Source organism: Triticum dicoccoides, chromosome 3B, assembly GCF_002162155.2.
Source record: "Triticum dicoccoides isolate Atlit2015 ecotype Zavitan chromosome 3B, WEW_v2.0, whole genome shotgun sequence".
NCBI lineage: Eukaryota > Viridiplantae > Streptophyta > Magnoliopsida > Poales > Poaceae > Triticum > Triticum dicoccoides.
The window spans coordinates 432298265-432314441 of NC_041385.1; the positions used below are offsets into that span (position 1 = coordinate 432298265).

General features: G+C 42.6%; 2 protein-coding genes and 1 long non-coding RNA gene across 5 annotated transcripts; 1 reads left to right on the forward strand and 2 right to left on the reverse strand.

The window, feature by feature from the left end:
- Positions 1-1664: 1664 nt before the first annotated feature.
- On the reverse strand, positions 1665-5337 carry LOC119276355. 2 transcript variants are annotated; one of them, XR_005136559.1, is made up of 4 exons: positions 5209-5337; positions 5076-5131; positions 2101-2292; positions 1665-1984 (listed from the first exon to the last, which is right to left on the reverse strand). It is a non-coding gene; the product is annotated as an uncharacterized LOC119276355 (long non-coding RNA). The 2 variants fall into 2 exon arrangements; XR_005136558.1 differs by having other exon boundaries at positions 1665-2292.
- On the forward strand, positions 2499-6672 carry LOC119276353 (polygalacturonase At1g48100-like). Of its 2 annotated transcripts, none has more exons than XM_037557402.1 (7): positions 2499-3211; positions 4293-4424; positions 4837-5013; positions 5092-5136; positions 5219-5426; positions 5869-6059; positions 6142-6672. In XM_037557402.1, the coding sequence occupies exons 1-7, from the start codon at positions 2747-2749 to the stop codon at positions 6535-6537; spliced, it is 1614 nt and encodes a 537-aa protein (XP_037413299.1). In that variant the 5' UTR covers positions 2499-2746; the 3' UTR covers positions 6538-6672. The 2 variants fall into 2 exon arrangements, with proteins under 2 accessions (XP_037413299.1, XP_037413300.1); XM_037557403.1 differs by having other exon boundaries at positions 2505-3211; positions 5095-5136.
- Positions 6673-8497: 1825 nt separating this feature from the next.
- Positions 8498-13124, reverse strand: LOC119276354 (peptide deformylase 1B, chloroplastic-like). Its single transcript, XM_037557405.1, has 7 exons — positions 12842-13124; positions 12612-12750; positions 11832-12024; positions 9733-9843; positions 9389-9451; positions 8814-8924; positions 8498-8719 (listed from the first exon to the last, which is right to left on the reverse strand). The coding sequence occupies exons 1-6, from the start codon at positions 13047-13049 to the stop codon at positions 8826-8828; spliced, it is 813 nt and encodes a 270-aa protein (XP_037413302.1). The 5' UTR covers positions 13050-13124; the 3' UTR covers positions 8498-8719; positions 8814-8825.
- Positions 13125-16177: the final 3053 nt, after the last annotated feature.

Consider the following 16177-nt stretch of genomic DNA (forward strand, 5'->3'; position numbering starts at 1 on the left):
AAGATTGAAAAAAACGACTAAAAATGGAGCCCTCCCGCCGGCCCTTGCCATGATCCACCGCGCCTCCATGGCCCTAGGGCCACCGGAGACGAGGCGGACCTGCGCCGGCGCCGGCGAAAGGCACAAACTCTAACTTTCTTTCTTGGAAGAGGAGGAGGAGGTGGAGGAGGAGCCCTGAGTATGTCGTTGCCTTGAGAATTAACCAGTGGACGTCAGACCCCGTGCCTGCCAGTAGTATTTGTCTTTCACCGAGCAGTTGCTGCTAAATGCCGATTTATCGTCAAACCAGCAGGTTGCCGCTAGCGATAAAAGTGCGTCCTGTGAGGCTTAGCCTGATGAGTGACCAGTCGAGTGTTTGTTACTGCATACTATAGTAACCACGTGTACTTGTCTCAAAAAAAAAATTAGTAACCACGTGTGCAGAGAGCAGTTGTGCCTTCCCATTGTCTGTCTGTATACGCTATATTAGATGAACCACAACGAAGTAATAATACTGATGTACAGCAGTGCTGTATCAATCAGATTATCAATGCTGCTGTTGTGACCAGGATACACTTGCGTGCGTATAAATCAAACACCTGCCGTATGCGGATGTATAAAGAAGAGAAGGTGGACAGGTGCCAGGACAATCTGAGCGTAGATTAGATTCTTGCAAATGGATTCTGCAGCGGTGCAATAAAAGAATAGGACGAGTGCAGAAATCAGTGAAGATTAGGCGCGAACGCGACAGTAAGGGAAACCAGACGTGTAGCCACATACTCCTCCTACGTGTTACGTGTTGGCGAACCTCCGCGACAGCACAGAACGCCTGGCGGCGGGTGCAGTGCAGTGCAGGGGGCGGTGATTGTTTCTGAGCAAGGGCATGTGGATTCAGGGCCTTTTTTATGGCCTCTGTCTGCCTTCACAAAATGTACCAGTTCACATCACGTACAAGTTAAGAGACGTGTAGGCTGTGGAGATTGATCGTCTCGGAGACGGAGATAGCGCTGAAAATGTGGGCATCGACCACCCATTGTCCTAGGGGAGAGGTCACGGCTGATCAAGTCACCGACCGAGCGGGGCAACCTATTTTGGAAGCCAACTAATAAGCAAGGATGCACGGCCATGAGCGGCAGGGCGGAGATGGATGGGTGGATGGATGAATGATTGGACAACGAAGGAGCACGGGAGAAGAGAATCGGAGATTGCGACGGCGTCCGCATGCGGGCAGGCAGCGGTTGCGGCCCGGCCGATGCGCGGACAAACGCGCGGCCCTTCCGTTCCGCCCGTGACCGTTGCCCCCATGTGACCTGGGCATGTGCGCGCTCGTCTTCTACCGCGCCCTCTTGCCCTGTGTCGCGCGGCTGTTCATGGCCACACGTTGATTCGATGGGCTTCGTTCCCACAGCTTAACCTTCACGTACACAGCTCAAAACCGTTGCCACGATCCCACGACCACGAGCACGGTGTACGTATGCTTCAGGAACGGACTAGCCTCCGCCTCGGCTAGATGCTAGCTCGTCCCGTCAATGATCGATCACATGTCTGCCTTTGGTTTTGGCAACCGATCGAAAAGTGGGCACATACGCATAACTGCACTGCGTGCACAGCAATGGCATGGCAGAGACGCATCAATCTTCCAGAGGTTAAAAACAAAAGAGCAGGGATCTGGCATGGCACCTCTATAGATTAAACGTAGGGACAACTATGTCTATCATTCAACACGGGGGCAAACCCGCCGAGGATGCCGGGTAAAGCACATTCATAGCCATCTGGCTAAACTGACTAAATTCTGCAAAGCAAGTGAGCTGTTAGGTTTGCCTGAGATGACTATTTTTTACTTGTTTCCCTCGTTGTTTCTTAGAGCTGTAAACAGAGCAAAAAATATTTTGGTTCAGCGAGATGCCTGTGAGCGTTAGTAATTCCGTACTTTAGTAAGAGCAACTCTAGCCGAGTCCTCATATTGGGCCGATCTGCATAATAACCTTTGATATGACGATTTTGTCTGAAAAAATCACTTTAGCAGTCAATTGAGAGCTTGGGGGAAAAAGATGCCCTATTGACGAGTAGGTCCCACGATGTGAAAACAACCAATATGAAAACTATGAGTTTGCACATCACCTTGGTATCTCCATAATGCATATGGATTTTTGGATTAGCTGCCAAACTGGACATACTCGCGCTCTAATTGCACGTGATCTCTTGGACCACAGGGAAGCATATATATAAAGGACAACGTCCGTTTTGTTTCCCCACAAAATCTGGTGCCGAAATTACTCCTCCCCGCTCGTGAATAAATTTTATGCTTCATTCCTGTTTCAGTAAATCGGTGTCAAAGAAGATGCGGAGCAAACGGTATAGATGAGATTATAGCAGAGAGAGATTACTGAAATGTCATAATAGATGCGGTTCACCACCGACAAGTCCTCACTGAATAACCGCCGTAAACAAATCGCCAAGCATACATGATCATGGCGAGGAGCATAAGCAACAAGAAGACATCACTTACCCATTCCCTGTGCAGCTACAAGACCCTTGCATGCACGTGAGTTGTGGCCCCATTTCCCGCATTCATTTTCATCTAATCTTTTGAGAGGGAGGCGCAAACATGGCCGCCCTGAACCTGAAGCTTTTTATTTAAAAAGAAGCCTCTGTCTTTCCCTCCTCACAAGCAATCCACACCTCTTGTGTATGCTGTCTATTTATCTACTCCCCAAGCACGTACAAACACTCTCCACACAGCTAGCCAACAGGTACAGACACAAGGATGAAGCTCAGAGTAAAAGGCTTCGGCCTCCTGCTTCTCCTTGTCTTGCTTGCTCTGTGCTCCACCATTGATGTCTGCGACGCGAGGAGAGGCAAGCATTGGAGGCCAAGGAGCTCACCGAGCTCCTCTCTGCTCAAGAAGAAAGGGAAGGCAAAGAAGGGGAGCTCCCACCGGCAGCACGGGGGCAACCGGCGAAGCCCGCCACCAGGCCCCCCTGGTGTTGGCAAAGGACACCAGACGCCATACCAACCAAGCCCCAATGTACCTGTAAGTCCGAGCCCGAGCCCGAAGCCGAGCCCTGACAAAGGCAATGGACATTCAAGTCCACAGCTTCCATCTCCAAGCTGTGGAAAGGGCAGACAGCCGCCGCCGCAGCGACCACCTGCGGCCTCGGCCTCACCGGGTGCGGTGTTTAACGTGGTTGATTTCGGAGCCAAGGGTGATGGAGTTTCAGACGATACAAAGGTCGGTCAATATCACTGCACCTCAAATTGCTGTTCGCTAACTTGTGTAGCATCATGCATTCCCGGACACAGAAATTCTCACTGCCAATTCCATTTTGCATTGCACATTTCCTTTTGTAATCCATATCAGGCATGTCATGCATGACCGCTCCGTGTTGATCAGTCCAGGAAAACAGGTACCACTAGGCATGGGCTTTCTAAGATTAGAATTTCAGTATTTGTATATTTGGAGTGGCACTTCAGGTAGTGTGAAGATTTGGATTTTTGCCGGACATATGATCCGATGTACATTTCATTGAGTCCTGTGATCCATCATCATCGACTACCCTCGCATGATTTCCAGTGCAAAGCCGCAGGAAATTGTCACTAGTGACAGACCTTTCTGTAGTCAGTATTTGCATGATTGCCTGTGCTTACTGGAAATTTTATTGGTTTATTTTTGGATTGTTCTGTTCTTCACATGTACACACTTCAAGCTGGTACGGCTTTTCTTTTATTTTTCCCTTTTTGAGGAATCCACTCAGGTACTGTTCTTTTATTTCTCTTGGTGAACAAAGTGGGGCATCCACTCAGGGTTCACAAGAAAATATCGATATTTTTTTTCAAATTATTTTTGCACGCAAGAAACATATCGATGGCAAAAATTGGATGAACCAACAGTACCTTTTTTAGTGTTAGTTCTCAAAAACCAGTTCTTTAAATTTTATTTTAAAAATTAAAAAGGTGGAAATGTTTTATGTAGAGGCATACTTGAAATCCAAAAATGCATACCAGAAAAAAGATTCAATGGTAGTTAAACTCATGGAAATTGGGAGATGAATTGCAAGTTTCCAAAAAATAAGCTTCCACCAACATTGAACAGTGTATTTGGGCTTCTTTTCAGCCAAAAGAAATCCTCATTTTTTGGGTACGGTTTTGGATAGTTTTCATTTCGACAAAACCATAGGGGCACAGTGGAACTATATACTATGATTAGCTTAAGGATCTGAGCTCTACAAGTGTGTTTTGTCGCTGGGTTCATTTTATGGAACAAGAGTCTAGTCTTTTGAGAACAAATCTCTAATAAATTAGTGTGCATGCAGGCTTTTCAAGCCGCGTGGGCTGCTGTGTGCAAGCTGGGAGCATCTACAGTTCTTGTACCATCAGAACTAGAGTTCCTTGTTGGGCCAATCTCGTTTTCTGGGCCTAACTGCAAACCAAACATTCTTTTCCAGGTAATTCTGCACCCCCCCCCCCACCCCCACCCCAAAAAAGAAAGGTAATTCTGCACCTAATGCCAAATATATACCTGAAAAAGCTTTCCCCATTACCTGCATTGAACAGCACGACTCCTTATTCTAGAGAAGCACTAGATTTTTACAACACCTGCAAGCCCACCTTATTCTAGAGATAAAAGTTTGTATGTTAGTATAGATACGCCATCCTATGTAGTATGTACTCTTATATATGCAGGGGAAATGATTTCTTGATGTTATGAGCATGTAAAAGATTCCAATGCTATATTTGATATGTCAAAATAATTCAAATGAAACGACAATTTCATGTGTACAAAGAGAAACAAACTCCAATCTGGCAAAGGTGAAACACAAAAACATAACGGGGTTAAATGATGCGCTAATTTTGTAGTTGGAAGGAACGATCTTAGCCCCAACAAATGCTAAAGCATGGGGTTCTGGCTTGCTTCAATGGCTTGAATTCACCAAACTAAGTGGATTATCAATTCAAGGCAGTGGCACCATAAATGGTAGGGGGCAACAGTGGTGGACCTACTCAGACCCAAATGACGATGAGGATGACGACAAGGTAAGACCCGACCATTTAGTACTAAATCACTCAATTCAAAAGTTGGTTTATTAATCACTAACCTTGGATACAATCCAGCAGTACAATGAGGAGCTTGAGAGGATGCCACGGGTTAAACCTACGGTAAGATCACTATCTTAGTGCACATTCAGTACTGTATACCAAAACAAACATCTGGCAGTTTTGATTCCATACTCTGATGCAGGCATTGAGGCTCTATGGTTCTTCAAATGTCGTAGTGGCTGGCATCACAATTGTCAACAGCTCACAGTGCCATCTCAAGTTTGACAACTGTCAAGGGGTGCTGGTCCACGACCTGACAATATCCTCCCCTGAGAACAGTCTCAACACCGACGGAATACACCTGCAGAACTCCAAAGATGTCAGCATTCATCATACCAACTTGGCTTGCGGTAATTCCTCTTTATGACTAACTTCAAGAAGAATTTTATTTTGCCAATCTAGCATGCATTCATATTATGTTCAGCAATTTTGTTTTGCCAACACGTGTCCACGTGAAACATATCTTCAACCAGAATTTGAGAACACAAGACAATTTATATATTCCAACAAACTACTCCCTCCGTCCACAATGTAAGACGTTTTTGCAAGCTATATTAGCTTGAAAAAACGCCTTACATTATGGGACGGAGGGAGTATAATATAAGGCATATGATCAACTGAAAGCATGTCCCTCTGTTCTGCAAGCTCTGCAGTGCAACGGGCAGTTCCAGACTTAGAGTACACTGGAAAAGGGCGACGAATCGTATCGAAGCATCTTTTGCAGTTACACAAAAGTAGTAAAATGAGTATATAGCACAGATCACATGGCATCTTTTGTCTTGTTCCATGCAGGTGACGATTGCATCTCCATCCAGACAGGATGTAGCAACATATACATACACAATGTGAATTGTGGACCAGGCCATGGAATCAGCATTGGTGGACTAGGCCGGGACAACACAAAAGCATGCGTCTCTAATGTAACAGTAAGAGATGTCAACATGTTCAGAACAATGACTGGTGTCAGAATCAAGACCTGGCAGGTAAGATCAATAATTCAAGAAAGAGCATGCAGAATAAACTCATAATACCTACTGAGCTAAACCAATTGAATTCTCCTTGCAGGGCGGTATAGGACTGGTTCAAGACATAAGGTTCTCAAACATACAAGTCTCCGAAGTTCAAACACCTATTATGATAGACCAGTTCTATTGCGACAAAAGAACCTGCACAAATCAAACAACAGCAGTGGCGGTATCAGGCGTTCAGTATGAGAACATCAGAGGGACATTTACAATCAAGCCTCTCCATTTTGCATGCAGTGACAGCTCACCTTGTTCAGGGATCACACTTACAGGAGTACAACTTAAACCTGTGCAAATAGCCCACTACCACCTAAACAATCCATTCTGTTGGCAAGCTTTTGGGGAACTCTTCACTCCAACCATCCCTCCCATAGCTTGTCTGCAGATTGGAAAACCTGCTGGGAACAACTTGCAGTCATACCATGACATATGCTGAAACACAGATAGTATCCTCATCCATTAGTTGGTGCTTATCCATGAGTGGTCGTTGTGATGCTTCCGACCCTTTGCACCATTGCCTCGTCATGTGCATATATACACAGTTAATTACTTAATTTATGTTTTGTTATCATGGCAAGTGTGTCATGTTTGTGGGAAAGCAAACATAGATGTTTTCATATAAAATGGGCAGGCAGACAGATTATATGTGTGAGCTGAAAAAATATAGAGCATGTTATTTCTATGCTAATACAAAGTATAAGTGTTAAAAAATAATATTACAGCACTTCTGCACAACTTTTGCACATTGCTACACCTTACTATTAATAAAAACAGTGCCAACATGGGTAAAGGTGAAGCAAATGTTAACGACCCAAGAATCCCAATGACAATGTTGAATGTACAATATAGAATAACTCGGTTAAGATTCAGAAACAGATTGATACAATATAATAAATGTTTAGATGACAAGTATACTGATTGGTTAATCAAAGGAAAATTTTGTTTTGGCACTTGGGCAGAAGGAACGGAAAAATGATATTGAAGTGAACTGTAAGAAAAATGAACAAGTACAATACATCCAGCTTCTAAGCAACAAATGCTAAAATCATTTGCAACATACACATTCTGTATTCAAGACTAGCAGTGCAGCGCGGAAAGGAAATGTGCTTTTTTTAGGTTTAGTAGCTAGAAAGATTTTGACAGACGGATAGAAAAAAAATGTTCAAACAGATCAACTTAATTAGATAATAATGGTGTAAAAATAGAATGAGTGAAAGCGAATTAACCATTAGAACATGACAGGGAGGTGACCATTTATTAACTACTCCCTCCGTAACTAAAAAACGTCTTATATTAAGTAACGGAGGGAGTAGGTTATAATGATCACTCATAAGCATTTTTACCATCTTTCTAGCCTTATAACTCAACGAGAATCAGCTATCTTTGAATAAGGGAACAACAAATATAAGCTATAATGGAAGATACATAGATTGGTGCAACACTTACTGAACCGTACAATGTACTGATCTTACTTCTAGGTGGACAGACAACATGTTAACGCATAAGCATTTTTACCATCTTTCCAGCATTATTACAACTTCTAATCTTAATGGCATGTCAGTTCCATGCAAACGGATGAGCTAAGGCATTAACTTTTACATAGTTGGCCCATATAGCTTATATACCCATCTCTAAATTATCACGACCAACACTAAATCAATAAAGTGCTGCCATCAAGAATCAAAATTACAATATTTAAATACCAAGACTAATTCACACATCTATTTTGGAATGGATGTCACTATCTACATTAAGCACATTTCTTAACTATAACAAATTATTATTTAAAACTAGAGTTTTGTATGAAGATCACATCAAACCATATTATTAGGGAATTTCATCATACATAACAATAGCACACATGTAAACTCAATGTAAGTCAACTGATAAACATGAAAATGTACCACAGCCACCATTCTTATTGAGATATTACTACCAATGTGCTTTCGAGCAACACTTTTTTCCCAATAATCCATATTTATGTTGATCAAACAGCTTGTGAAGAAGTTTCATGTTTGCATGGACTTCGTCGTGCCAGATTTGCCACCACGGAAAGATTAGGACTTCTTAGTGCATTGTTAGATACAAATATCGCTATGCTAGAAACAAACATAATGGCAAAAAGACATGGGGCCATACAGCCATGTTATACAAAGATATACTAGCATATGATGTGTTCTCAACTCTCAAGTACGTATAATACATGCTGGCCAATGCAAGAGATGCACCAACATCACTGCGCATTATCCAGTTAAAAGGCTATTCATGGCTCAGTTATTTGGTTGTTACAACTAAGGCCAGGATGTAATCTTTGCTTTGTACTTTAAATTTTGAGAAAACAAGAGGTCAACACAGTCTCGTGGAAAGAGAGAAAGTACAGTATATCCCCAATATCATAGCATGCAAACAAAAATCCTATTCAGATATTCATTGTTGGAAATAATACTTCATCCATAAATAGTGAAATTTCTGTATATAATTTCATTAATGTTGTACATAACTAGACATAGCAAAACTGCCAAAACTAGAATGACAGCAGTGTATACACCAACAAACAGTTCCACAAACACTTGAATTTGTAGCTCAGCTTGATGATGCACTTGGAAAATTTGCAGAACCTGTTTGTACAGTAGCAGACAAAGATTTCAGAATTGCTTAATAGAACATGAAAAGACACACGAACTAGACAGGTTTAAGATGAAGAAGACTGACGGTCTGACGCAATCATCTTGAAAAACTAGCAACATCCTTTGTCCCTCTGTAGTTTGATATAGTTTCAGGGCTTGCTTGTCCTGTTATTTCCTCGTATTTGTCCTCAAGATTCTATTGGAAATGAGAAAGTTCGACTAGACGTAAGCAAAGTTACAAAGTGAGATACGGCATAACAAAACATAAACACACGCGCACATGCTTCAAGAAATATTTGTAGCATGTTATTCAGAAAATATACCAAATCTTGACAAACCAAAAACCCAAAGTCATGTAACTCCAGCCAACAAAGCATTAAAAAAAAAACTCCAACCAAGAAAGACTAACACATATATACAAAAAAAGGATCATATCTTCATCATGAACAGCCCTGTTGATAACAACAAACAATTAGTGCGTCTACTCTCTCCCAAAAGAAAAGCAAAATTTGGAGGGACATTAGTGTCTTATTTGCAGCGCCCCACTATTCCAATAATTCCAACACTGCTGGCTTTTGAGAGAGCATATAAGCACAAGAACTAATATCAAATGATATTCCTAGGTGTAACTTCACCTACTTCGGATTCGCATTTACTAACCTTCAGCTGCTCATGTATGCTCTCAACAACATCCATAGTCATTCTGTCAAAGAAAAGGATTCCCTGCAAATCCACAAGTTGATGGTGAGTGGCCACATGACTATAGTGCTGAATGTGTTCACACACCAATATAAGCCCTTCATTACGAAAATTGAGGTGTCCTCAGACCCCAATTGGTTTGTTGGATCAAAAGTAACATGGACAGTGAAGTAAAGAGAAATAGACTGGATTTAGTTGGCCATTAAATATTTCATTCACATAAATGAACTCAAGTGGAAGATTTAATTCAAAAATCTTACATAAATACATGACAAAATTAAGTTTGATCAAGGTTAAGCCCATGCCTGTAAATGATCAAACTCATGCTGGAAAACTCTTGCAAATAGCTCTGATAATTTAACTTTGATCTTTGCTCCACTAGCATCTTGAGCATCAATTTTAACAGTGTCTGGTCTCTGCATAGCACAGTGGTGAAATAATTGCAAATGCCATAGTCCATTAGTAAAATCCTCCATTTTCAGAAGAACGCAAATACTAAATATAAAAGAATACTAAATAATAGGATCAACAAAGGTGGATCTTAGTTGCATTCCCTAACTTGCCTACTCCCATCATTTGTTTGATACCTGATACTTTTGTCTTGTATATGAACGCTTAGTGACATAATATAGATAGTTAAGATAATAAGTATGGTGAATGTTAACAAGCTTTAAACTCTAAATCTCATGTACTCAGGTTTTTCAGTAGCAATTTGAACTTGTGAAAACATAATCTATTTGCAGTAATGCAGCCATGCAGGTCATACTTGCTATGAATGCAAACTGAAATTATATTTAGAGTGTTGGGGCAGGTCTAATTTCAGATGGCTATGTGGCTGATAAATATCACTAATATTTCTAGGTGATTACAAAAATGAAAAAAGTAACCTTTTAACCCTGAAATTGCAGAAGTTTACTTTCGAATCTTGAACTGTTGAATCAGTTCACCCCTGGCCCTATCCCAAGTGGTTTTGCGCAAACTGAGACCACATATGGCACATATGTGGATCACTTTATTCTTGCCTTGTCAGCAACTTAATTAAAACGTTAAAAAAATAAAGAAATATCTAGAAATAATACTCCCTCAGATCCGAATTAATTGACGCAGCCTCTACACAATGTAAAATGGACATTGTATAAAGGCTGCGTCAATTAATTCGGATCGGATGGAGTATATATTTTTACAAAAAAATGAACTATTTAGGAAATTCAGGGAGAAGTTTTTTCGGATTGACTACTGAGACATTTTTCAGTTTGACTACCAAAAAAATCCTTTTCGGAACTTGGGTTTTTTCAAACTGACACTAAAAAAAGTTTAGCTACATGTCATCTGAGAACTACTGAATCTGCTTTTTTTTCTTTCACTAAAAAAAAGAGAGTCTGGTTTCCGATGACTTTCTACTATTTGTGAATTGCTTGGAAGTTACAGATCTTTCCAAAAAAACTGATTATTATTATTATCATTATCATTATTATTTCATTTTATTGTCTGAATTATTTAATTCTTACTTTTTCACTTAAGTTGCTGACATGTCAAGATGATGGCACGTGTTGTCTCAGTCAGCACAAAACCGCTTGAGAGAGCCAGGGGTTAAGTAAACTGATTAAAGAGTTCAATGTTCAAACAACCAGATTTACAGTTCGAGTTTGAAAAATGAACTCCTGGCTCCTGCAATAGTTCAGGGTTGTAGAGTGGATTTTTTCTATAACAATATACAGAATTTGGAATTAAGCAACACATGACAAATGAGACAAATATTAAATTCAACACATGAAAGATGTATCTTTCTCGCTATCAAACAAGAACAGAGCTGGTATTGGTGTCGAGACTAGCTAATGCGTGTGCTTTTCCACATAAGTTATTTCTGTACATATCTTCTATATCTAAATAGTTAGCCCCCACTAATCTATTTCCCTAAACATGCACACATGCATGAAAAGGCCCAGTCTCAACAAGTCAACATACAAATATGCATGAGAAAAGACTCAGCTCAATAACTAAATATAGTAAATCATATGTATTTCAAATTTAGTTCTTATATTACAAATTTAAATTTCCTATCCGAAAAGAACTAAATCTAACCAAAATATAGTATTTCAAATTTTAGTTATATTCTTAATTTAAAATTTATATCACATACAACTACATCTACTTAAAATGTATTTCAATCAATTCTTGCAGCAACACGCAGGGTATCATCTAGTTATCAGTTAAATGCTTATGCCACCATAGCACCTGGGTTTTGTGCAAATGTTGAAAAGTTATCTCAAAAATATATAATTGACTCAACCGTATGTCCTCCATAGAATGGATGGCAACCAGTAATTGCTAGTAACTCAAGAGGTGAACAGACACAGCCAACAACTTAGATCTTAATAAGAGCAAAGATAAAGGCTACTCTCACCAGCACATTGGCATATATTCCAGGGAACGACAAGCACCCTTCTTCATAGACTGACAATCGCTTTGAGAACTTGTAAACTACTGGGTTGACAAGGACAATTTCCTCTCCTTCCCCTTTCACCCCAGCTGGGTTGAATACCATGAGCTGCACGTTCACTCCAACTTGTGGTGCCGAGAGACCAATGCCATCAGTCCTGTAGCATGAAACCAGGTCAATCCTTTCTAAAAACAGCGGAGAGGCCTATGAGGTTATGACGGGATATTTGCACCCACTAGAATATGACTAAGGCATTTCAGGTCCACCATAAGTAAATGAGTAATATGACATATAGCCCAGATAAAAAAAAATATTAACTATAGCAGTAGCACCATGTGCACTCATGCACAACTACCTGACCATTCCAGGGCTCAGAGCCTCAGATAGCCTCATGAGTATAAATGACACCTCAATTTGCTAATTTGACAAGAGCAATGCATATAAAATACTAGAGAACGTAGGAGATGTGCACACATGTGCATCTCTTGTCTATCGGTTGATAGTGTCAAGGTCCCTAACCACCTAGCGACTCTGGGGGTGTATGGAAAGTCAGTGTATACAGGAAGAGGCAAAAATCAGAGCACTATATGGACTTCTACAAGCCAGTGGTGCTCAAATTAACGATACCGTGCATATATTTAGTAAAGAAAGTGGCACGGCAACCTCATGTGCATTTCATCAAACAGCTCCGGTGCGCACAGCAGAGGCAAGGTAAAAGGCACATGGCTTTACGTCCAGACTCACTTGTACATGACATCAAACATCTCGTCGGCGAGGGAGCGAAGGTTGTCGTCGAAGGTGTTGATGCGCTTGTTGCGTGCGCGCAGGACGGGGTCGGGGTACTGCACTACCTTGAGCGGCTGGTCGAACCGCAGGTCCGCAGCTACACCGTGCAATAACAACAACGTAGTAAGAGAATTAGAGATATAAGCTACAATCCGAGTAACGAAGAGTTCCTGGAAGCGGCTGCTAACCTGTGGCAAAGTCGTCATCCTCGTTGGGCGGGGCGGCGGCCATGGAGGAGCCGAACCCGCGGCGCGTGCGGGCGGCGAGCGGCGTAGCCGGGCCGGTGCGTCGTAGGGGAAGGGTCCTGGGGTGGGTAGCGAGGAGGGGGCGAGAGGAGAAGGACGCGAAGGCGCGGAAGCGGGGGCAGAGGCGAAGGTGGAAGCACGCGGTCGCCATGGTAGTGGCCTGTCCCTTCTCGTGGCCTGGTTCGATTTTTTTTCCCCGTTGGAGAGTTGTGCGGGCACCACAAGGTCGACGTGATCCGATTGCATTCAAAGAAAAAGGTCGACGTGATCGGACGGCTGTAGCCCGTCCAGTTATTTTATATCTGAAAAATACGACCTGTTGCTTGTTTTTCCCTACGACTAAAACTCCTGTTTTTATATATGCGGCTAAAGAGGGCTGGGCGTTCGGTTCCCCCGAACCGATCGGATCGGTTCCTCGGTCAATTCAAAATTTCGGTTTTGGCAAAGCACAGACCGATCGGTCAGTAGAATATTAGCTAACTGATGATTCTCTGCACCGAAATTTCGATTTGGTCGTCGGTTCTACCGAACAGCACCGAGTAAATAACAGACGGAATCATTACCTCTATTCTGATGAATGTACAGTACACATACTAGCAGCAGGAGCATCTATACTTTTATTCTGTGCAGTGCTTATAGGTCTGTGTACTAGCTACTAGTAGCCACTACTGCTATTGATTCTCCCGAGCAAAACTTTACTCTATAAAATTAGCGGTGGCAGCTCCTTTAGTCAAGGGGACCTATAAACCAGGACGGAGGTAGTACGCGAGAGAAGTACTACTACTAGTACTTTGTCTTTTAGACAAAATATATAGCGACGGTGGCTCACTGTGGTACTACTCAGGTTCGCCTCTTCCCGATGCGGCCGTTGGACTCAGTGCACTCGAGAAGTGGAAAGAGCACTTGAGTACAGCAACAGACGTGCAGGTCGGACCCCTATGTTTTCTCGGGTTTCGGTCTATTCGGTTACCCCAGCAATAAACCCAAATTCACCGGACTAAATTCGGTTTTCATCAAATGGCAACCGGACATACAACCGAAGTTCCCGGTTTCGGTGAATTCGGCTTCGGTGCCGGTTAATTCGGTTCGGGACATCGGTTTTCGGTTTATATGCCCAGCCCTAGCTAAAGAGGATAGCACAATTGTCTCTGTTTATCACCTGACAGGAGCCCATCTCATAGACATGTAGGATCTGATTGATTGCAGCGATGCTCTCCGGGTTGGCTTCGAACAGGAGAAGTGAGTCCACGAACAGTAGATGACTTGATGTGTTCATTTTGTTCCGCCTGAAGTAGTACAATGTGAAGATATACGGTGATATTGGATCACCCTGTCGCAGCCCACGGCCTCGGATCACTTGTTCAGTGCATGACTCATTCACCTTAAATCGGAATCTGACTGTCCTTATGCACATACTGATGAGTTTGATAAAACCTTGCGCAAACCCAACCTACTTCATGACCTTCTCGAGAAAACCCCACTCGACACGATTGTATGCCTTGCTCATATATAACTTGAGGGCTGCAAAGCTTGTGCTCCCCGACCTTTTCCTCTTGAAGAAGCGGGTCATCTCATATGTCAAGATCGTGTTATCTGATATCAATCTCCCGGGCACAAAGGCACTCTGATTAGGTGAAATAATATCTTCCAATATAGTTTTCAACCGGTTGGCCAAGGCCTTGGACACGAGCTTGTACACTACATTGCAAAGGCTAATTGGGCGTAAATCTTTCAGAGTCTCTGGATTTTGTACCTTTGGGATTAACACTACCAGAGTGTCGTTCCATCCCTCCGACATGTTGCCGCCTCGCAATACATGCAAAACCTCTGGCATCACAGAATCACCAACCAAACTCCAGTAATGCTGATAGAAAAGTGTTGGAAGCCCATCCATACCCGGGGCCTTAAGATCGCCAATACTATCCAATGCTTACTTTCTTGGGGAACGTTTCATGGAAAACAAAAAAAATCTATGCACACGCAAGATCTATCCATGGAGATGCATAACTACGAGAGGGGAAGAGTATCTTCATACCCTTTAAGATTGCTAAGCGAAGCGTTTATCAACGTGGTTGGTGTAGTCATATACCTTCACGATCTGTCCCAATGAAGTATCAAGTGTATGGCACCTCTGCGTTCAGCACACGTTCAACTCGATGACGTCCTCGCCTTCTTGATCCAGCAAGAGAGGCGAAGTAGTAGATGAGTTCCGGCAGCACGACGGCATGGTGATGGTGGTGGTGAAGAACAATCTCCGCAGGGCTTCGCCAAGCACAACGGAAACTATGACGGAGGATAAACTGGAGGGGGCGGGGTTGCCGTCACACGGCATGGTGAATCTTCATGTGTTCTAGGGGCTAGCCCTGCTCCTCTATTTATATATTGAGCCCTGGGGTAGTTTCTTGGAGAAAGAGCCTCCTCAAAGTTGGTTTGGAACGCAAGGAAGAGTCCTTCTCGGTTTCCAGTACCATACGCCACGGTCCTCGGCGTCTGGCCCAGGGCCGGACGCCAGGGTCCCTGGCGTCTGGTCCCTGACCTCCGCAAAACTTCCTTTTGCACTGACCTAAAGCCCCGTGGGGCTTACTCCTTGGCCTAACCATATCATCCTATATATCAATCTTTACCTCCGGACCATTCCTGAGCTCCTTGTCATGTCCGTGATCTCATCTAGGACTCTGACAACATTCACTCACAAACATACATAACTCATATAATACTATATCGTTAACGAACATTAAGCGTACGGACCCTACGGGTTCAAGAATGATGTAGACATGACCGAGACGCTTCTCTGGTCAATAACCAATAGCGTGACCTGGATGCCCATATTGGTTCCTACATATTCTACAAAGATTTTTATCGTTCGAACCTTTATGACAACATACGTAGTTCCCTTTGTCAATCGGTATATTACTTGCCCGAGACTCGATTGTCGGTATCTCCATACCTAGTTCAATCTCGTTACCGGCAAGTCTCTTTACTCATTCCATAATACATCATCCCGTAACTAACTCCTTAGTCACTTTTCTTGCAAGCTTCTTGTGATGTTGTATTACCGAGAGGGCCCAGAGATACATCTCCGTCATACGGAGTGACAAATCCCAATCTCGATCCATGCCAACTCAATAGACACCTTCGGAGATACATGTAGAGAACATTTATGATCACCCAGTTACGTTGTGACGTTTGATGGCACACAAGGCATTCCTTCGGAGTCCAGGAGTTGCATGATCTCATGGTTGAAGAAACATGTATTTGACATTAAGAAAGTAGTAGCAA

Excerpts from the sequence above, each read along its gene's own strand:
- LOC119276354 (XM_037557405.1), bottom strand. The coding sequence starts at position 13,049 with ATGGCGACCGCGTGCTTCCACCTTCGCCTCTGCCCCCGCTTCCGCGCC. Across the intron at positions 12,025-12,611 it reads ATGTTTGATGTCATGTACAA|GACTGATGGCATTGGTCTCT; the intron begins GTGAGTCTGGAC and ends TTCATGCTACAG. Across the intron at positions 9,452-9,732 it reads ATGAGTTTGATCATTTACAG|GGAATCCTTTTCTTTGACAG; the intron begins GCATGGGCTTAA and ends GTGGATTTGCAG.
- LOC119276353 (XM_037557402.1), top strand. The coding sequence starts at position 2,747 with ATGAAGCTCAGAGTAAAAGGCTTCGGCCTCCTGCTTCTCCTTGTCTTG. Across the intron at positions 4,425-4,836 it reads AACCAAACATTCTTTTCCAG|TTGGAAGGAACGATCTTAGC; the intron begins GTAATTCTGCAC and ends CTAATTTTGTAG. Across the intron at positions 5,427-5,868 it reads TCATACCAACTTGGCTTGCG|GTGACGATTGCATCTCCATC; the intron begins GTAATTCCTCTT and ends TGTTCCATGCAG.